General features: G+C 45.8%; 1 protein-coding gene across 1 annotated transcript in view; it reads left to right on the forward strand.

The window, feature by feature from the left end:
- The window catches only part of TMEM214 (transmembrane protein 214), a 59033-nt gene that overhangs the window by 30768 nt on the left and 5185 nt on the right, over positions 1-23080 (forward strand). The window contains exons 13-16 of the mRNA XM_073625052.1: positions 1079-1196; positions 12707-12803; positions 13118-13286; positions 22799-22950. Coding sequence (XP_073481153.1) covers positions 1079-1196; positions 12707-12803; positions 13118-13286; positions 22799-22950 — 536 coding nt within the window. The remainder of the gene's footprint in view (positions 1-1078; positions 1197-12706; positions 12804-13117; positions 13287-22798; positions 22951-23080) is intronic.

Genomic DNA, 23080 nt, shown 5'->3' on the forward strand with positions numbered 1-23080 from the left:
GGAAAAGTATTCATTTTTAAGTACAGTGCTGCAATCTGGCCATGTATTACACCTGAGCAGAAGTAACATGTTTTACCTCTTCAGTCCCGGAAGGTTTTACCCACTTCCTGACCAGGCCATTTTTTGCGATTCGGCGCTGCGTTGCTTTTACTGACAATTGCGTGGTCGTAGAACGCTGTACCCAAACAAAATTGTATTTTTTCCACAAATAGTGCTTTCTTTTGGTGGTACTTGATCACCTCTGCGGTTTTTATTTTTTGCGCTAATAACAAAAAACAGCGACAGTTTTGAAAAAAAAAAACAATTTTTTGCTATAATACATATCCAAACAAAAAATATATAAACAGATTTATTCATCAGTTTAGACCATTATGTATTCTTCTACATATTTTTGGTAAAAATATTGCACTAAGTGTATATTGATTGGTTTGCGCAGAAGTTATAGCGTCTACAAAATAGGGGATAGATTTGCGGACTTTTATTTTTTAAAATGTTTTTACTAGTAATGGCAGGGATCAGCAATTTGTAATGGGACTGTGACATTGCGGCAGACAAATCTGACCCTATAACACTTTTTGGGGACCAGTGACATTATTACATTGATCAGTGCAATAAAAATGCTAATCAGTGTATAAATGACACTGGCAGGGAAGGTGTTAACACTAGGGGGCAATCAAGGGGTTAACTGCTCCCTGGGTGTGTTCTAACTGTAGGGGGGATGGGCTGCCAGAGACTTGACAGAGATCGCTGTTTCCGAACAGCAGATCTGAGATGTCTCCTGTCAGAATGGGGATTGCCTTGTTTACCTAGGCAGATCCCTGTCCTGCCTCTGTGTACCGTGATTGCGGGTCGCCGGTGGACATAGTGTCCGCTGGACCCGCGGGCGTGCCCAGTTTCACATGTACGGCGGTTCGTGCAGGAGAGCCAACCTGCCGCAGTTATGGCGGCAGTGGTTAAGGTGTACTTGGTATATTCACCTGACCTTTTCATGACATAAGACTGTACTTTTTATTTTCTACAATTTCTGGAAAAACACACACAATTATATGAACGGTCTAATTTTCATAATCATTTTTAGGCTTTGCTGCAGAAAATGAAGGGCCAAGGCTTCCCGTGGTTCCGGCTCTGCCTCATAGCACTTATCTTCCTTTCTGGTTTCCTCATCCACGATGTCCGAACAAGTGGCTCTATCCAAGGTCAGTTTGCGTAATTTACACTTAGTTAAGACCTTTATTACATTTTGGACATACTGGAAAGGGTTAGACTCCATCAGGTTTTCATCACTGCCTGAGTATTTGTTGAGATTTGCCTTCACTCTTCCTTGCCACGTTGCAAATGGAGCATGGCAATGCTAGTGTACTGATGGTTTACGAATAGGTTAAAGCTGAACTAAAATAATAATGCAGCTCTGTTACTAATATATCATTACCACTTGACTTCTGGGAGATTTACACACACACTTCATGACGTGTTTTTTTTTTTTTTCTGCTATATGGCACTGCGCTAATTTAACTGACAATTGTCCAGTCATGCAGCACTGTACATAAATGTATGTCATTGTTTTCCCCATAAATAGAGCTTTCTTCTGATGGTATTGGATCACCGAAAAATATAAAAAAAACACTCTCTTACTTTCTGCTATAAAACATATCCAATAAAAATTTAATTTCTTCATAAATTTAGGGCAATATGTATTCGTATTTTTGGTAACCAATATATTGTGAATTTAATTTTTTTTATACTAGTAATAGCAGCAATCGGCGATTTATAACTGGTCTGCGATATTGCGGCAGGCAATCTGACTTAAACTGACACTTTGCAGGAACCAGTGACACTAATACAGTGATCAGTGCAAAAAATATATATTGTCACTGTACTAATGACACTAGCTGGGAAGGGGTTAATATCTAGGGTTATCAAAGGGTTAAATGTGCCTAAACAGTGTTTTTATGTTGACTTTGAGATGCTTTCACTTAAGGATTTACTGGATTTTATTCCCTGCTTTGCAGGAAAACCAAATCCAGCACACCCCCCTCTGACAGGACAGAGCTTGGCATTGTTTACATAGTCAGCTTTGTTCTGTCTTTCTCCTTGCCGATCAGCGGGTTCCGGCGGTCATCCATTGATCAGCTTGTGCTATAGCTAATCACAAGCGGGTGCACCCTTACCAGAGGAGCAGCCCGGAAACATTGTCGGGGGCGTGCAGCGTGTTTGGGAGCGTGCAGAGCCGGTGTCTGGGAGGTCCGGGGGCGTGTATAGGAGGAGGAGGGAACGGAGCTCTACAAGTGGGATCTGTGGAAGTGTCATCCCGGGGAGAGCGGTTCTGGTGGCTCTTCTCTAAGTCTCCTCCCGGATTTCCTGACTACAGCAATCAATCTCCCAGTGTGATATAGAGCCAAATGAGTGTAAAGTCTGAGAGTTGGTAAGCACACTCTACAGCTGTGGTGGTGGGATATCACCTTTCATTTTAAGTGCACAATAGGGTGTTGGTCACGGTTGTATGTCCACACACGTTGTATAACAATAATACACTATGGCCACCCTTCTTGTCATTTTTTTCTTCCGTTATTAAACTGAGGGAACTTCGCCTGAATTTTGACAGAACTGATCGGTCTCTATCATAAAGGCCCCGCTGGGTTTAAGCCATCCGCCCACTATATTTGTTGTTCTGGTAAGGGCAACTCATTAACATGACGTTTGGATTGTGAATCATTGTTTCGTGCAGATTTAAATATTTGGATGATCCGGAGTGCCTTTTTTTTGCTCAAAGGGATGCTTGGACTGTATTACTCAATATTTACTTCAGACGTTTATGTCCTATAACGTTTTTAATAATGTAAAGGACATTTAGCGCAGTTTATTTTTATTATTGTTATCTTGTGCTGTCACACTGTTTACTGCTGCTTTATTTTTTTGTTGTTCCAGCGTGGCATTTTTTACTTATACTAGAATTGCGTATATATACAGGATTCTGCGTAGCTAGCCTGCACTGTTGCAGTAGATGTAAAGTGTGCGGTCGGCAGATGGTCATAGCTGAACTCCCTGCTTTGGTACACTTTTTACATATGTCCCTCACTAACCTGTGAGGCCGCTGGATGTGCGGTATAAACTGTATGTTGCTAAGGCTACATACAGCATACCTCACGGTGTTCCAGTTTCGAGCCGAGACTTCGTATCTCATACCCAGAACAGAGTCTGATTGGCGCTCAGCAATTCAGAGAAAGCGATGTATTTTAGAGATGAATACAAACCTTCCTCTGATTGGCAAAGAGGGCTGATGATGTCACAACCTCTGGCAATCAGAGGAATATTTGTATTCATTGCTAGAATACATTGGCTGAGCACCGATCAGATGGACTCTGTTTCTCATTCGTTCATTGACAGACACAGCCTTCTATCTTCATAACGTTAGGGTTATATCGCCTCCGCAGGAGTAGGACTAGGCAGAACAAAAAAAACAAAACACTTGGCCACTCCCATGAGCCGTCCACAGTCAGTATATATCCCCCCTCCCTGCTCTAGGTATTCAGTTTTTTTTCTGCCTAGTCAAGAGTAAGGACTTAGTTCTCTGCTGGGATCGCTAGTCCTGGGAATTTTTGTTTGTTATTTTTTGCTTTTCCCGGATTTTTTCCTGTAAGATCTCCAATCAACTGCCAGGCTGGGAAACGGACTGGACACTTGGTCCAGGGGGTCACCCCAGTCTGGCCAGTGAGCGCGTGCAGACTGCAGCTACATGCTAGGTCGGCCGCGACATAGCCCCACTGGACAGGGGCTGACCCTGCGAGTTAAACTTCTCATGAGGTCGCATACGACTGGGTCTCGGCCTGTGTCGCAGTGTTCCTCATGGCCGACAGCCCCCAACTTTGGTGGCGAGGAGGATCTGTCCAGGAGTGTTACCTGCACATTTCGCTGGAGGGGTAAGTAGTTCACTCCTCTCCTTCCCCGGAGAGGTGTCCTCCTGGGGTTCTCCTCCACCCCCCTCATTCCCGGGTGAGGCCCAGGCTTCCGGCCTAGGGACTTTTTGGGTTTTTGTATTGGGGGGGTATCTGGTGGTTAGGCCTGGGAGGAGGGTGATCGGGGGTCCTGGGACTAATTTAGGCCACGGCTTTGCATCCTACCAGCTAGGAACAGTCCGGTCCACCTACTCGCAGCTGGTGGGTGAAAATTTAGGCTGCGGCCTACCGGCCGAGGTCTGTTCAGGGTCGGCCCCCCTGCGGGCCGCGTGCTTGCGGCAGGTGGCCAAAAATTTAACCTGCGGCTTTTGCGGCCTAACGGCTCGTCGGTCTGGTCCCCCTGAGGGCCGTGCAAAAAATTTAGGCTGCGGCTTTGCGGCCACAGGCCGAGTGTCCATCCAGGTATCAGGGTCGGTCTGGTCCCCCCGTGCTTGCGGCGGGCATCCAAAAATTTAGCCCGCGGCTTTTGCGGCCTACCGGCTCTCGTCGGTCTGGCCCCCCCGTGGGCCGCGTGCTCATGGCGGTTAGCCAGAAATTTAGCCCGCGGCTTCGGTGGCCTGCTAGGCCTCGTGGCTGAGGGGTGGCGCTGCGGGGGTCTGTGCCCCCTGTGCGGGGCCCCGGCCTGTGCCCCCTGTGCAGGGCCTCAGTTGACACCCTCTATGTGGACCTCGGAGGGAGGGGTCCCGGTGGGTGGGGGCCCCCGTCCCCACCAGCATTTTGGTGTAGCGCTTAGGCAGATAGCCTAGTATAGGGCACTCCTGCCCTCCCCCGTTGAACAATCCTATCTGACTCTGCCGCACGAAGATGGCCACCTTGCGGGCTGGTGGCCACGCTCCCTATCCTGTTAGGGAGTGAGGATGACGGCAGAAGGGCTCAAAGGGGCGCTGGTTGTCGAACTTACATCTGTGCGGGAACCTTTCAAGATGGGGGATGTAGCGGTGGCTGCGGGGTAGGGCCGGTACCCTCTTGGATAAACTGTCTTGCGTGGCAAAAGCGTTCCCTTCTCTCTTATTTTGACAAATTTGTCCATGAAGACTGGGAGTGTCCAAAGTGCCTTTTGCGTTTCCAAAAACGCTGGTTGCAAGGTACCCCTTTGAGGCGTCCCCCCTTCAGAAAGGGACTGTTACACCAATAGTGAACCCCTCTGTCTCTAGGCTGCTAGAGGCAACCATGGCTCCAATAGAGGAATCTCTGGCTTCTAAGGGCCTAGCTGGCATACCTGGAGGGAGAGCAGAATTCCCCTGCCTTTGCTGCTTGAGGACCTATTGGGTAGGCGCTGCGGTTTGTCCGCTATGCCTCTTGGCTGCAGTTCCCCTGGTTGCTAAGTCTGTTGCCTCAATGGTGCTTACACATGCATTTTCGGGGTTACTCTGACTTCATGTCGCGTCTTATTTCCGGTAATAAGATTTCTGTCTGTGTTCCTCCAAACCGTTTGTTGCTTCCAATGGTCGTCTGTTGCCATGTTGCCAGACTGCTTGCTGTCCTCCGTGGGGGGGGGCTATGCAAGCCCCATTGCTGCAGAGTGTGATTGTCCCACTGGGAACAGTGTCAGGGGTCTTGTTCGAACATGTGCACAGTCTAAAAGATGGAGGGCAGGGTACATCTAATTCTGGACCTCAAGGCCCTGACCTGCCTTGTGTGGGTACAGGAGTTCAGGATGGAGTCCGTCCACGCAGCGGTGGCACTCCATCATGGGGTTTTTCTGACTTCTACGACATCACGAATGCTTAGGCATTCTGTTATGTGCCCGACCCCAGCACTCCTTTCGTTTGCCGTGGGTGCAGAGCATTATCGGCGCGTGGTGTGTTGATCTTGCCACCACTTCTCGGGTGTTCACGAGGTGTTGGCCCCGGATCTGGCAGGGTTATGTCAGTGGGGGTTGACGGTCCTGGGTTGCCTGGGCGATCTTCTGCGACGAATTCTTGATTACCCCGAGGAGCAATGTAGTTTCTATACAGACTTTCTTTGATTTCAGTTGGCGTCTATACTATCGGAAGTCTGCTTTTGGTCCGGCCAGAACATTGATTTATCTGAGCCTGACCGGGCTTCAGCTCTGGCCAGCATGTTTCTTCTCCTGGACAGACTCCAGAAGTGGCATGCGGCGTTTGTTTCATTTACTATCTGGCAGGTGGGTTCCTCTGCGGATCCACATGTGGATGTCGGATCTGATGGTATCTACCCTTTTTTTGAGGCAAGGTCATTTGCACAGTTCCATGTAGGCTCCCTTCGGGGAGATACTGGCATAATGGGTCAAATACCCAAGGTCTCTGAACAATCGGATTCGGCTGAGTCAGGAAACTAGAGGTTTCCTAGTGTGGGGGCTTCGTTCTCTGGTTCTTCAGTGGGAAAGATCCTTTCTCCCCTTGTATTGAACAGGTTGGCCACCAATACCAGTCTGTCCGGGTGGGAAGATGTCCTGGGACTGAGCTCAGCTCGGGGTCGTTGGACATTGGTGGAAACCGGACTACCGTGTAATATCCCGGAACTTCAATTGATCAGACTAGGTCTGGATCATGGACGGCTCAACTTCGGGGGCTCCCAGTATGGATCCAGTCGAACAAGGCAACAGCGGTGCCTTATGTCCCTCACTAGGGTGGGCCAAAAAGGCTGTTGACGACCCTGGCTGAGTCCAGTATCCTCCTCCAGTGGGCAGAACGTCTAGTTCGGGCCCTTTCTGACAAACGCATTCCAGAAGTGGAATGCTGTCAGACGGATACCTCAGTTGGCTAGGGTTGGGCCACGGGGTGGGCCTTTCTCTGGGCTATGTTTCATCAGATTTGTCCTCCTTCCTTTTTAGGTGGCTCAGTTTTTCCTACCTCAATTTACGGAGGGATGAGCAGGAATAGGCTTTGAGTACCATAGAGGGCCAGGTGTCGGCCTGGGCGGTCTTCTTCAGCATCTCCTGGTTTTGCACTCCCTTGTGCGTGCCTTTTTGTGCTAGGGGTTAGAAGTCTCTTTCCACCGTGGTGGTTTCTTCCTCCGCCGTGGGATCTGAACTTGGTGTTTTCGGTTCTCCGAAGGCCTCTCTATCTTTCTCTCAAAATATTTGGGAGGTTCCACTGCTTACTCTGTCTCGGAAGGTGACCTCTTGGTGGCTATCACCTCTACTCGCAGGTTGTCGTGAATGGTGGACTTATCTTGTCGTTCACCTTACCCAGGTGAAGGTGGTGCTTCGTCCTTCTTTTTTTAATTTTTTTTTTTTTTTTAAATAGTTTTGTTCTTGGATACCCATTTGAATAAGGACATTGGGTTGGCTTCTTGTGTCCCTGGTCAGCACGTTACCAGCAGATGTTATCTTAATTTTTTTTTTTTAACAAATTTTTTCATTAGTTTAGGCCAGTATGTATGTATTCTACATATTTTTGTTAAAAAAAATTAAGCGTATATTGATTGATTGGTTTGCGCAAAAGTTATAGCGTCTACAAAATAGGGGATAGATTTATGGCATTTTTATTCATTTATTTTTTTTCTACTAGTAATGGCGGTGATTTGTGATTTTTAGTGGGACTGTGACATTGCAACAGACAGATCGGACACTTGACACTTTTTATGGGACCAGTGATATTTATACAGCGATCAGAGCTAAAAATAGCCACTGACTACTGTATAAATGTCACTGAGCCCCTCCCACTGTAGCCTTTAGATCAGGGGAGGAGAGCGGTGGGAGGTCACGTAACTGCCCAGATGGGATCTGAAATAAGGTGTTTAGTGGCATAATTAAAAAAAATAAAAATTTACCCTGTGATATATACCTTAATATAACAGAGGGGCTGGCAGTAATCCTACCCTACTTTACAACAACGTCAGTGTTTTTTTTTTTTTCCTTATTTTTGGCTGGTGTTTTCTTAAGAGAAGTATGTGTTTCCTTTTGCTTACATCTATTTGAGCTGCTGATATCTACATCCTTCCAGCCCTCTCAGAAGTGCCACCATTCTGTTAAAATCGAGCTAAATACCTGTGGGAGGGTCTACAGACTTTCATACGGTGTATTACCGACAATGGTCTGGCTCTGGAGTCTGGATCCACCCACTTTCCTGTCATATTGCTTGATTGATTGATGTCCTCTCTCTGCTCGCTCCCGAGACTTCACAGAGCGTAGCTCCTCCCTCCTTCCCCCTCCCTTCTCCTCTGCCGCATGTTCCGATCTTCAGACAAATCCAGCAAAGATAAGAGCACTTCAGTCAGTGACTAAGGTAGGAGAAGTCACTGATAGTTCTGTGTATGTAAATCTCCTGTACACACAGGCATTCCATGCATTACTGGTATAGTAAAATTAAATAAAATCATAGATAACATTGAAAGAATCCTTTTATTGACTATCTGGATTTTTATATGAGACACTGAAACCTTCCATTCACATCTACTTATTTTTTCATACTGAAGCACAGAGCTCCTCAGACATGGACAGAGCTTTGCTCCCCCATAATTGGTGTATTACCTAGTACTCCTATAGCAGTAATGTTCCCTTCATTGTAAATAGAGTATTACAGGATCATATGCCGTACAGTGCCATCATCTGATGGCACTGCACGGCATGTGATGTTGGGATTGTATAGGAGTACAGGGTATAGGAATGATATCGGTGACAGAGGGATGATTTTTATTTACAATAAAGGAGACTCTGGGGACATATCGGGGTCACTTAAGATGTGGGGGAGTTGTCAGTTTCCTCTTCTATGTACTGTACACAGGTATGTTCTATACACCTAGCACTGTGTTCATTTCAGAGAACACACAGGTCACTATGTTTCTCACCATGGTCTCCTCCTTTTGATATAACAGTGCTGTGTGTAGAGAGATTACCTGTGTTCATAGATTTTTTTTTTTTCAGTGATAATCCCCCCTCGACTGGAGGAGACATGAACATGAACTTAATGAGTGAGGGGAGGGGGGGGGGGGGGGGATTCAGAGGACACAGGAAGGAACATCAAAGCCCAGGGGAGAGGAGAGCTTGCAGATAACCGCCATGGAAAGGTGAGGATTTCACTGTTTGTATCACACTGTCTCTGCTTCCAGGTTTTAGCTGCCATGGAAACGGAGACACGTGAAGAACGTGCTCATTCTAGATGGCAGCCTGGGTGTGCACCTCTTCACCAAACACACCCACATGTCCTCTAGAGGGAGGGAGTGAAGGAGAGGCTGGATTGTGAAGCTGTATCCACCCCCTGGAAACTTTTTTTTTTTTTTTTTTTTTTTTAATTTCTTTATTTTTCTCTTTTTCTTTTTTGATTCCCTTTATACCTGATCTTTCCTATAATGATATCCAATGGGGCTAAAAAAAAAAACACTAAGAAGGGGAAAAGAAAAAAAAAACAAAAGAACAAAACAGGAGATTAAGTGGGAAAATTTTCCCCTCTAAATTCCACCTCCAGTACTATTACTTTATGCCCGATCCTGGGACAACACTATACCAAGATCTGGCCGGTATGTGACTACTACCTTCTAGTATTCCAACTTCAACCCTTATTTGTAGTTCATTTTCATTCCTCTCCTTCCCCCTCCCAAAAAAAAAACCCAAGTTCCCATTTTCATCTCCTCCTCACCCCCCCCCCCCCCACCTCCTCTCTAAGTTGTATCAATTTCCTTTTTTCCTTCCTCTGAAGAAATATAGCAATTCCATGGTGTCCAGATTTCCAAGTAGATTCCTCTTTTTTTCCTGGCTGTCCATACTAGGTCTTCCATCCTGTTCACTTCCTCTACTTTCCTAAGCCACATACTCGCAGTAGGTGGTTGTGTCTGTTTCCACCTAAGGGGTATGCATGCCTTGGCTGCATTAACTAAATGACACAGGATAGAATTCCTATATGTTTTCCTCGGGATCTCTGACAGATGCAGGAGAAATAGCGCTGGATCTTCGCATATTTCTACTTCACTAAATTTTTTAATGATCTCCCGTACTTCCTTCCAGAATTTCTTAACTCTCCGGCAGGACCAAAACACATGTAACAGGATTTCCTGTTCCCTCTGACATCTCCAACATTCACTTAATGTGTTCGGATAACACTTTTGAAGTATTTCTGGGGTTCTATACCATTGTGAGATAATTTTATAATTTGTTTCCTGTAATTTTGTACATGTCGCTGTTTTTAAATATGGATTGTATCATATTTATTTTCTGATCCTCCGAAAAGGTCCTCCCCAGATCTATTTCCCATTTTCGAAAGAAGGGCAACTGGAAGTTTCGGTGGTTTAGACAGTAACGCATACATTTTAGATACTGCATGCGTGATTGGCTCCTTTTCCATACAACATTTCTCAAATGGCGTAAAACTACAGTGCAACAGACCTGGCAATATCCCGGTGCTTAAAAAGTGTCTTAATTGCGCCGCTTGCCAGAAATCTAAATGAAAATGGCCTTTTCTGTCCATCAATTCCTGCAGTGTTGGCCATTTACCTGATCTCATAAGGTGCGAAGCCAGATATAATCCTCGTTTAATCAGTACCTCAAAAGGTCCTTTCTGTGTACCTGGTATGAATTGCACGTTACCTAATATAGGTACCAAAGGTGAGTTCTGTGTAGATATCCTATCCTTGGATAAGAGATTATAGCATACCTGTAGTGTAGGTCCTATCGTTGGATGCAACTTAGTATCAGATGCAAGATTTCTATAGCACCATGGTGCTCTATGTAATAACTTCCTACGTTGTGCTTGCTCTAGACTAGGCCAAATTTTCAGATCTCCATGTTGGCACCAATCCAACAGTCGGCCTGGATGTACTGCCTGATAATATTTATACATGTCGGGTAACGCCAACCTCCAATATTGTTTTGGTAATGACACTGTCCTCCTGATCCTTGGCTGTCTATGTGCCCAAATACATTTTGTAAATAGTGTTTGGCTATTTCTGAAAAATTTCCTCGGTATTGAATCTGGAACTGCCTGAAGAAGGTATAAGAATTTTGGTAAGATAGTCATTTTAATGATATTACTTCTTCTGAGCCAGGCATGTATTCCCTTATACCAGCCCTCCAGTAGTCCACGTACTTTACTTAGTACTGACAAAAAATTTAGTTCATATATTTTAGTGGGATCTACTGCAATGCAGGTCCCTAAGTACTTCAGACACCGGTCTGCCCATTTAAATTTATAATTTAATTTTATTGACTTCATCATTTCCTTTGGGACTGCTACCATCAAAGCCTCTGACTTGGAAAGATTTATTTTAAAGTAAGATAGTGTGCTATACAGCTCAATTTCCTTAAAAAGATTTGGGAGTGAAATTACAGTATTGGTCATTGAAAAAAGCATATCATCTGCATATGCTGCTACTTTATATTTCCTCCTATACCTATTCCCCAGATGTCCCTATTAAGCCGTATTCTACACAAAAAAGGGTTCAAGGGTCAGCGCAAATGGTAAAGGGGACAACGGACATCCCTGTCTTGTCCCATTCATTATTGCAAAGGGTGGGGAGACTACTCTGTTTACCTTCACTTGGGCTGTAGGCCCTTTATACATGCTTGCGACTTTATCTGATCATTTTCCCTCCTAATTTTATATGTTGAAGGACCGCAAACATAAACCCCCACCCCACCCGGTCAAAAGCCTTCTCTGCGTCTGTTCCAAGGAACACACAGGGAGTTCCGGTCGAGTTGGCTATATGCATCAAATTCAAGGCTTTGATGGTATTATCTCTTGCTTCTCTTGTTGGTACAAATCCCACTTGATCTTGATGAATCAAAGAGGGGAGTTGCTGTTGTAACCTCATGGCTATTATCTTACTAAATATTTTCAAATTGGCATTCAATAAAGAATTTGGCCTATAGCTTCCACACTGCTTTGGGTCCTTACCCTCTTTTGGTATCATGGTGTCTTAGCTTTCACTGTCTCTGAATGGAACGAGGCTGTATCCCCTAATTCATTAAACATTTTAACCATATAAGGCCTCAGTTCCGGCATAAGTGACTTATAATACTGTACCGAAAGACCATCCGGACCTGGTGCCTTCCCGGTTTTTGCTAGCCTTATTGCAGTCTGTACTTCTAATGTGATTGGCGATTCCAGCTGCTCCTGCACAATAGTTGTCAAAATCGGCATTCCACTTGATGTTAAATACTCTTCCATCTCTGCCTGGTCTGGGACCTTCAGGTTCAAATTGTAGAGTGAGGAGTAGAAATCGCCGAACACATCTGCAATCTGTCCAGGTAACTGTATCTTCTCTCCATCCCCTTTCCTAATTGAGGGTATAAACGTTCTTGAGTGTATTTCACGCAGCGCTCTCGCCAGTTGTTTACCGCATTTATTTCGTCAAACTTTTAAACTGAGAACCGTTAGAGGCTGATTCTGCACACTTTAAAAGACTATTCTGCAAAAACTAAAGGGCTGAGGAAAGACCCCTTTCACACTGAGGCAGTTTTCAAGCATTTTAACGCTAGAAATAGCGCCTGAAAACAGCCTCACATGCCGGGCGGTACGCTTGCGGGACGTTGGAAAAAATCTTGCAAGCAGCATCTTTGGGGTGGTTTGGGAGCGCTGTATACACCCCTGCCCATTGCAGTGAATGGGCAGCACTTCGGAAGCGCTGCATCACGGGTGTTTTTTAACCCCTTCTTCGGGGGGTAAAAAGCGCTGCTTAAACAGTGGTAAAGCGCCGCTAAAACGAGCGCTAACGCATGGGGGGCCCCAGTGTGAGGGATGCTATGTATTATCTGAATTACAATGCCAGCCTGGTTTTGATACGCTCTTCCTAACTTTCTGATCTGAAACTAAAGCTTGCTTGTATTCACACCTGACTTCTTCTTCTGGTTGCAGCCTCTTCAACAATGAGAATGCTGCAGCAGACGGGTGTGTTGGCAGTGTCGCAGCAGGCATGGAGCAAAGTGTCGCACTACGCCCAGCACGGGCACAGGTGGGTAAACTGAATGTCCTTCGTCTGTGTCAACAGGCTTTAGGCTTGTGTCAATGAGCATGCTTTTGACATCAGTTTGAGACATTTGAGATCGTTCAGAGCTGCTTTTGACCTGTTCAGCCTGTTTTTCTGTCTAACTTGTATAGGGAGTAAAGCAGTTTAGAAATCGACAAGACAGTCGACACTGTTACTTGTATAATATTTTCAGTATGTCACTCAAAATTGAACTTGTTGATTATGGTGTTTAGCAGCCACAAACATTAAACCTTATCTTTTGCGCTTTAATAACTGTTTTATATGTTCCTGTTTTGCAGCTGGTTGGAGAGGAACGTTCCTGTGTATTACTCCCAGGCAGTGGAGGTGTTGGGACCAGGGCTGGAAATAATATGGGAGAAGAGCCGTTATGGGGCTATTTACGTTGCCCAACATTTTTCAACATTTTTTGTATACTTAAAGGACAACCTGCCAGGGTTTATTCAGTGGGTAAGTTGCTCCGATATCTTAGACGACTTTCCTAGTTCCCGCTACACTTTTCAGAACTACCTGACATAAAAGTGCATCTGTTAAGCTTAGGAGAGTGTTGGGTGTAATCAGAATAGCAGAATGTCAGGAGCAGAGTATTTTCTACCTTAGGGGGCACCACGTTGTAGATGTAAAATCTTGGTGGTGGGTGTAATCAGAAAGGCAGAGAGAAGATTGAGCATCCTGTTGGAGGGAGTGATATGATGGAGGTGGATGTATTCCAAAAGGCAGAGTAAAGGTCAGGAACAGAGAATTTTCTACCCTTTTTTTTTTTTTTTTTTTAATAGAGCAGACTTTCTCAATCTTTCCAACACTGAGGAACCCTTGAAATAACTTTCCAGTCTCAGGGAAACACTGCTAAAATAAATAAATAAAACTCTCCTACAACTCCACCCTTGGAAGAGTGAAGTCCACAAAAAGTATGCTTAGTCCAAAGGTTGTGAGATGTAAATCCGCATGGCTCTAGATTCCAGTACTACAAAAATAAGCATTAACAACACATGATTCAGTGAAGAACCTCTCCCGACAAACTGGGACCCACTGGAACATTATGCTTCTCATTCACGTGACTGGCATATAGCGCCATTAGGCCCGGTTCACACATGTGCGAATTGAAGCTCCGGTTTCCTTGCGACGAGAAAAATCAGTTGTTCAGCGTTTCACGTCAGTTTTTGATCAGGTCAGGATTGCATCAGTATCAGTGTCAGGTTTACATTGGGATTTTATCATGTTCACAACGGAATGCATCTGCAAATCAGATACGTTCCCATAGAAGATAATGTGCTTGCAATTCGCACCGCAATGCCCAGAAAACGCACATGATTTTTGGGCAATGCGAAGTGCGAATGCAACGCACATATGTGAACCAGTCTCATTCAAATTAACATATTTTAAAATGTCATGCGAATTGGATGCTGTGTAAGCTGCATCCAATTTGCATAGGTGTGAACCAGGCCTTAGTAAATCTGCTGTTCCCCAAGTTCATAAATCCATCTTCCATCCCATCTTACTCATTGCTCAAGGAGCTCTTTAGCAACCTCTGGAGCAAGGGTAGGCAACCCTAAAGAGGTGGAGATCTACCTGAACAACATGGGAGAAGTAAAAGATCGCCTGGCACAGTGTCGCCTCCTCACACCTTATTTAAACCTCTAATTGCCACTACTGTGTCGCATTGCACGGCAGTCATGTGTTTAAATTGCCTCACCACCTGTCAAACGCATTCAGAACGCTTTTCAGAGGAGCAGCAGAGCCTGCTGCATTTGTAAATGAGCCCTTAGCTGGATTCAGCAGCTTTCTTTCTCGAACATCACGGGACACAGAGCCACAGTAATTACTGATGGGTTATATAGGTATCACTGGTGATTGGACACTGGCACACCCTATCAGGAAGTTCAACCCCTTATATAATCCCTCCCCCTTGCAGGGATACCTCAGTTTTTACGCCAGTGTCTTAGGTGATGGACGTGTAAAGATGTCCTGTGCTGAGCTCCAAAGGGAATATCCTAAGATCCTATACTGGGGCAAGCCAGGCGAACCGGATCCATTCAAAGTGTCTTTTCATGGCCGAATTGAATGGTACCCGGGCCTCGTGTCCGAAGAAACGAGGTTTTACCCGTAATGCTTCTCTTTTTAGAGAGCTGGACCCCGCAGATCAGAAAATGGCTTTAAACTTCCTAATTTCTGGCGAGGTGCTTTACGGTCCCAGAACTGTTGGATCCCCCTACTGATGGGGGCCCCAGTCTCTGACGGTTTTTTCAAACGGAGCCCACCGTGAGAGGTGAAGATTGGGTCTGTGTAAACAGCACCCTGCGGCTGGATAAGGTAAGAGGAGATTCCACAGAATTTTTGAGTTCTAGTGGCTTTTCTCCTTTAAGGTAAATGCATGCTATGCCTATTGTGACCACCGGGGGCTGCCAAGAGCACAAACCTACACATGCTGACTGACTGTCTCAGGTGTTCAGTGCTGATTATGTCCCAGCATCTCAAAGCAGGCTGCAAGCAGGTAAGGTGGAAAGGGGGATTTCTCATGTTTGAATGTTCCCCCCAGGCTAGAGAGGGGCCACAGGGGTCTAGAAAGTGGTTATACCACCCGGGCTCTGCGGCCTTATGGCCACCATCTCTGAAGATAGCCGTTCAGGCAGATCTTGTTACCAGTCTCCCTCCCCCCCCCCCCCCCCCCCATCCCCAGCCTTTTCTCCAGAAGCATGACAGGAGAGTCGGCAGTGCGGGAAGCGCTCGTTTTTTTCAAAACTCGAGGGGGGGGGGGCGGTAGAGGAGGGGGCGGGATGTCAGCACAGAGTGTTTAGACTCCCACTCAGACCAGCTGCAGGCTATTAAAGGCACTCTGTACAGGTGCACTCAACCTTCTGAGAGACACAGAGCTGACGGTCGCATGTAAGGTGGGACACAGGCATTCTCCTAGGCAGCATTTACTGAAGTAACACCAGACTGAGCATTGGGTAGCAAGGCTTTTAGCCAGACTACATCACTCAGCGGGCAGTGTTCATTTGTATACCTCACACCTTGTTGCTTTGCACTATGGGTAGAAGAGGTTCAAGCACCCCAGGAACCAGAGACACTAGGGGATCTCGTTCAGGTTCTGAGGGCCCCCTGTCGGCAGCATCCTCCCCCCCTAAAGATGGGCCAGGGACGGCTAGCCAGGGAGAGCCATCGGGGTCAGGGGCTACACCTGCTTCTGGCACTTCAGCCCCTGTATATATTACACAAGAGGTTTTTTCCTCAACCATTAATGGTCTAGAGGAAAGATTAATGGCCGTGATTACGTCTTCACTCAGTGGAAGAAAACGCACTAGGCTTTCCTCTGTTCCCCAAGACCCTCAGACAGAGGAGCTCTGGGATAAAGGAGATGAATCCCTTTCAGAGGATCGGGATGGGATGGATGATTCCTCTTCGGAGGATTCAGGTGGAGAGGGACCCTCTGCGACTTCCCAAGAGGAGAAAGTCTTAGTGCAGATCCTCACTGGATTGGTCCGCTCCACATTTAAGTTGCCCATACCTGAAACTGCTAAAGAATCCTCTTCTGCTTTGGGGTCACTGAAACCTTTCCAAGCAGCACATGCTTTTCCTGTTCATACTTTACTTGAAAAGCTTATTTATTCTGAGTGGGATCACCCAGACAAACGTTTTTTTCCGACGAGAAAGTTTTCAACACTTTATCCGATGGAAGAAAAGTTTATTAAAATGTGGGGAATACCGGCTATTGATGCCGCCATTTCCTCCGTAAATAATAGCCTGACTTGTCCTGTAGACAATGCTCAGATGCTCAGGGATCCTGTAGATAAAAGGATGGAATCCCTATTGAAGGATGTTTTTCTCCTTAGCAGGATCAGTGGCCCAACCTGCAGTAGCAGCGATTGGAGTCTGTCAATACTTAAGAGACCATGTTAAGCAGGTCATCAAAGTATTACCTGAACAGCAGGCCCAGGGGTTTGCTAACCTTCCAGCGGCCTTATGCTTTGTGGTTGACGCCATTAGAGATTCTATCGTGCAAACCTCCCGTCTTTCACCGGGGTTGGTGCATATACGTAGAATCCTATGGTTGAAAAATTGGTCAGCCGAAGCACCATGTAAGAAGCTACTGGCTGGGATTCCATTTCGTCGTGCAAGGTTGTTTGGAGAGGACTTGGATAACTATATCAAGAGAATCTCTTGTGGGAAAAGCACTCTCTTACCTGTCAAGAAGAAGAGTAAGCGTCCCTCTTTCAAACGGACTCTTTCCCCAGCGCCGGGGGCTTCAGCCTCCAGGCAGTCTCGACGGCCGCCTCCATCGGGGTCCAGAGACAAGAGTCAACCCCAGGGACAAAGAAGTCCTGGGGAAAGAAGCCTACTAGGCAAAACACTAAGACCTCTGCATGAGGGGGCGCCCCCGCTCACTCGAGTGGGGGGAAGACTGCGACAGTTCTCAGAGCTCTGGCACGAGGACTTCCAGGACAGATGGGTAGTCTCCACGGTAGCCTTAGGGTACAAGCTGGAGTTTCAGGAATTCCCTTCTCCTCGGTTCCTCAGATCAAATGTTCCCAGAGACCCAGAGAAGAAGCAGTCGCTCCTTCTAGCGTTAGAGCGACTTTTGTCGCAGGAGGTCATTATGATAGTTCCCGCAAAGGACCAGGGATTGGGCTTCTATTCCAACCTTTTTACGGTCCAAAAGCCAAATGGGGATGTCAGGCCCATTTTGGACTTAAGGGATCTGAACCGATTCCTAAGGATTCAATCCTTCCGCATGGAATCAATTCGAACAGTAGTTCCCACCCTGCAGGGAGGAGAATTTCTGGCATCAATAGACATCAGAGATGCATATCTGCATGTGCCCATTTTTCCTGCTCATCAGAAGTTTCTGCGCTTCGAGGTAGGAGGGCGCCATTTCCAGTTTGTGGCTCTGCCTTTTGGGATAGCCACTGCACCTCGAGTGTTCACAAAGATCTTGGCTCCTCCTCTGGCCAGATTAAGGGCTCAGGGTATAGCTGTCATAGCATACCTAGACGACCTGCTCTTGATAGACCGGTCGGTAGCCTCTTTGAATGGAAACTTGAGGACCACGGTCAGGTATCTAGAACACCTGGGTTGGATCCTCAACTTAGAAAAGTCTTTCCTAAAACCAGTAAGAAGACTGGAGTATTTAGGTCTGATTATAGATACAAGCCAGGAGAAAATATTTCTACCCCAGGCAAAGATCACTGCTTTGAGAGAGCTGATTCTGACAGTAAGGACCAAGAAGGGTCCCTCAGTCCGCCTTTGTATGAGGCTACTAGGGAAGATGGTGTCTTCATTCGAAGCAGTTCCCTATGCTCAGTTTCACTCAAGAATGCTGCAACACAGTATTCTGTCAACCTGGAACAAGAAGGTTCAGGCATTAGACTTTCCGATGCACCTGTCGCATGCGGTGCGTCAGAGCCTCAATTGGTGGCTCATACCCGAAAACCTGCAGAAGGGGAAATCCTTTCTACCGGTTACCTGGACGGTGGTAACAACAGATGCCAGTCTGTCAGGTTGGGGAGCAGTTCTGGAACAGGCTGCGGTCCAAGGTGTATGGTCCAAGACAGAGAGGACCTTACCCATCAACATTCTGGAGATCCGGGCAATACATCTAGCTCTAAAAGCCTGGACTATCAGGCTACAGGGTTGTCCGGTCAGGATCCAGTCCGACAATGCCACAGCAGTGGCTTATGTCAATCATCAGGGAGGCACCCGGAGCCGAGCTGCTCAAAAAGAGGTGAACCAGATCTTAGTCTGGGCAGAGATGCATGTGCCATGCATATGGGCAGTTTTCATCCCGGGAATAGAGAATTGGCAGGCGGACTATCTAAGTCGCCAGCAGTTACTTCCAGGGGAATGGTCTCTGCATCCCGACGTCTTTTGGGCCATATGCCAAAGATGGGGGGTTCCAGATGTAGATCTCTTTGCATCCCGATTCAACAAAAAGATAGACAGATTTGTGGCAAGGACAAAAAATCCTCTTGCATGCGGGACGGATGCGTTGGTGATTCCGTGGCATCGGTTCTCACTGATTTACGCATTCCCGCCTATTCTGCTACTACCACGACTCCTTCGCAGGATCAGGCAGGAAAGGAAGTCGGTACTTCTGGTGGCCCCCGCTTGGCCCAGAAGGACTTGGTATGCAGAAATAGTAAGGATGACGGTGGGTTCCCCGTGGACCCTACCGGTACACCCAGACCTGTTATCTCAGGGTCCAGTGTTCCATCCTGCCTTACAAACGCTAAATTTGACAGTTTGGCTATTGAGACCCACGTTCTGAAGAGTCGTGGGCTCTCAGGTCCTGTCATATCTACCTTGATTAATGCAAGGAAGCCAGCTTCCAGGATGATTTATCATAGAGTCTGGAAGGCTTATATAACCTGGTGTGAATCCAGAGGTTGGCATCCCAGGAAATATGTCATAGGTAGAATCCTTGATTTTCTACAGATGGGATTAGAGATGAAGCTGGCCTTGAGTACCATCAAGGGCCAGGTTTCTGCTTTATCAGTATTATTTCAGCGGCCACTTGCTTCGCATTCTTTGGTCCGAAACTTTATGCAGGGGGTGATGCATCTTAATCCTCCGGTTAAAGCGCCCCTAAACCCCTGGGACTTGAATTTGGTCCTGGCTGTGTTACAGAAACAGCCTTTTGAACCAATAAGTCAGATTCCTTTGGTCTTGTTGACAAGGAAATTAATTTTTCTGGTGGCCATCTCTTCTGCTAGAAGAGTATCAGAATTAGCAGCTCTTTCCTGTAAGGAGCCTTATTTGATTATACACAAGGATAGAGTGGTACTACACCCTCATCCTAGTTTTTTACCGAAGGTGGTTTCTGATTTTCATTTAAACCAAGACATTGTTCTACCTTCCTTTTTTCCAGATCCCTGTTCTCCGGAAGAGAGATCTCTACATTCGTGGATGTAGTAAGAGCAGTTAAGGCCTATCTAGGGGCAACTACTCAGATCCGCAAGACGGATGTTTTGTTTGTGCTGCCAGAGGGTCCCAATAGAGGACAGGCAGCGTCAAAAGCTACCATTTCTAAATGGATTCGACAGTTGATCATTCAAGCTTACGGTTTGAAACAGAATATTCCTCCGTTTCAGATCAGGGCACATTCCACAGGGGCTATTGGTGCTTCTTGGGCAGTGCATCACCGGGCCTCTATGGCTCAAATCTGCAAGGCCGCAACCTGGTCTTCAGTTCATACATTCACCAGATTCTATCAGGTGGATGTGAGAAGGCATGAGGATATCGCCTTTGGGCGTAGTGTGCTGCAGGCAGCGGTACAGGGTCCTCAGGTCTGATTGCACCCTACTTGGTTGTGGTTCCCCCCCCCCTCAGGTAGCATTGCTCTGGGACATCCCATCAGTAATTACTGTGGCTCTGTGTCCTGTGATGTTCGAGAAAGAAAATAGGATTTTTTAAAACAGCTTACCTGTAAAATCCTTTTCTTTCGAAGGACATCACGGGACACAGAGGTCCCGCCCCTCTTCTAATACACTATATTGCTTGGCTACAAAACTGAGGTATCCCTGCAAGGGGGAGGGATTATATAGGGGGTTGAACTTCCTGATAGGGTGTGCCAGTGTCCAATCACCAGTGATACCTATATAACCCATCAGTAATTACTGTGGCTCTGTGTCCCGTGATGTCCTTCGAAAGAAAAGGATTTTACAGGTAAGCTGTTTTAAAAAATCCTATTTTTGGCACCACTCTGGAGACCACTAGCTGGGAGAAGTGAAGTGCAGTTGATATCACTCTGCATGGGACAGAAGCCCGCACTACAAAGGAGGCATCGGCTTATGCAGCTCTTGCTCCTTACTACAGCTCCAACTTTCCAAGTGGTCGCTCTGCATTACACTGTTTAATGTGATACAAAATTATTATATTCAGCGCTGCTCTAAAATATATCCTTAATAAACAATATAAATTTAATAAAATAAAGTGCGGTAAAAATACATAAAGTGCGGTAAAAATACATAAAGTGCAAAACTGCAAAAAGTCCTTTCAATTCAAAATAAACGTGTAGACTTCTGCTTGTGAGGATTCCAGTGCCACTCTGTGCTTCCCTCCTGGGTCCCCACTCACCAGCAGTAAGCTGTAAACACGAAAGATCTTTATCCTACCACAACGATCAGGGTGTCGCCTTTCACCATTGATTATAAAGGAGTCCAAGATTAGCCAAGATAACTTCTTACTACTCCATCAATAGATCTCCATAGTAGTGGTATGGGCAATACATATACCAGTGAAGAGAGAAATGCACATCGCATAATATTGCTAAAATCTATTGTTAAACTCACAAAAGAAATGCACTTGCATAAAAAAATGCATGAATGACGCGTTTCACCCCTGTCACGGGGCGTCTTCAGAAGCTAAAAGGCGCTCGTGAAGGAAGGAATCCTGTCACAGCCGTGCCATGTAATCTCCTTTGGGTTGCCAAGTTACAGAGGATAGATTCACAAGAGGCTTTCCATGTGCAGACTACTGAGGTGTACAGGAAACTGGCAGCGCACAGCGGACACCTCCTCTACTTCTACAGTCTACAGTGGCGCTGCCAGTTTCCTGTACATTTCGGTCTGTACACCTCAGTAGTTGGCACAAGCCTCTTGTGAATCTATCCTCTGTAACTTGGCAACCCAAAGCAGATTACATAGCATAGCTGTGATAGGATTCCTTCCTTCACGAGCGCCTTTTAGCTTCTGAAGACGCCAAGTGGGAGGGGTGAAACTCGTCAAGAAGGGACCACAGACACGAGGTTCAGTGACGGCTGGCAGCACGCCAAGGCAGCGCTTCCTTTTTTTTTTTTTTTTTTTTTTTTTTTTAAGTGCATTTCTTTTGTGAGTTTAACAATAGGTTGTAGCAAAATGACGCTATGTGCATTTCTCTCTTCATTGGTATATGTATTGCCCATACCTCTACAATGGAGATCTATTAATGGAGTAGCAAGAAGGAGTTATCTGGGCTAATCTTGGAGTCCTTTATAATCAATGGTGAAAGGCGACATCCTGATCGTTGTAGGATAAAGATCTTTCGTGTTTACAGCTTACTGCTGGTGAGTGGGGACCCAGGAGGGAAGCACTGAGTGGCACTGGAATCCTCACAAGAAGAAGTCTACATGTTTATTTTGTATTGAAAGGACTTTATGCAGTTTTGCACTTTATGTATTTTCACAGCACTTTATTTCATTGAATTTTATATTGTTTGTTAAGGATATATTTTGGAGCAGCACTGAGTATAATTTGTATCACTTCCTTGGGGTTATTTTACCTTACACGTTAGCAGCTCAATTTTATAATTTGTTTAGTGTACTTAGTTAATTATGTACCATAGCGTGGGCACTTAAACAGAGTGTAGAAAAATGTTTGATGCTTTGAAATGGTGGGTCAGCTAGCCCAGACTGCGATATACCAGTCACCTGTCTGTGATCTACTGGTTGCTGACCCCCCGCTCTGGAGGAACCCTACATGGAACCCTTGGGTGAGAAACCCTGTTAGAGGATCATTTGGAAATGGTTATCCTGATTGTAATCAGAAAGGCAGGGCGAAGATCAGGAGCAAAGCATTTTCCACCATATGGAGGATCTTGTTAGAGGGACCAATATTCTGGAGCTGGGTATTATCTGAAAAGGTCAGAAAACCTGATTATTTTCATTGCATGAAGGGTGTGAAACCCAGTACAGAGTATAATTGGATAGAGCGTTTTATACCCTGTGGAGATTGAGGTTAGCCGAAAAAAAGATTGCCCGTCAATGGGAAGAGGGGGGATGAAGGAAGAAACAGTGAAAGGATGTCTATTTTGTATAAAGTTTTCACAGCTGCTCTGTAGGGATTGTTTGGGAGTTGTGACAAGAAAGGGAGAAATAAACAGTTAATGACAGGTACTGTTAGATGGAATAACAAGTAGATTGGCATGAGTCACTTTAAGATGCTTTGTTTTGTCTGTTCAGTCACAGTTTATTCTCTTTTTTTCCTTTTTAGCTAAATGCCCAGATTCCTGACTCGGTCCACCAGTTTATAGAATACCTAAAAGAACTGCTGCTCCTCCTCTATCACAGATATCTTGTGCCCGCCACAGTGTATTGTATGACCACTTTACAGACAGCGTGGCAGCAGTACGTTGATTCGTGCAAGTAAGTACATTTGTAGCGTATGGGTTGTAGCTCTAAACAATGCAGTGTCATCTTAAAAGAATAATCCATTTTAAATTTGGTGTTCTGCAAAAAAAAAAAAAAAAAATGGCTAGTTTGGCAGGTAATAAGA

Source organism: Aquarana catesbeiana, linkage group LG04, assembly GCF_042186555.1.
Source record: "Aquarana catesbeiana isolate 2022-GZ linkage group LG04, ASM4218655v1, whole genome shotgun sequence".
Classification (NCBI taxonomy): Eukaryota; Metazoa; Chordata; class Amphibia; order Anura; family Ranidae; genus Aquarana; species Aquarana catesbeiana.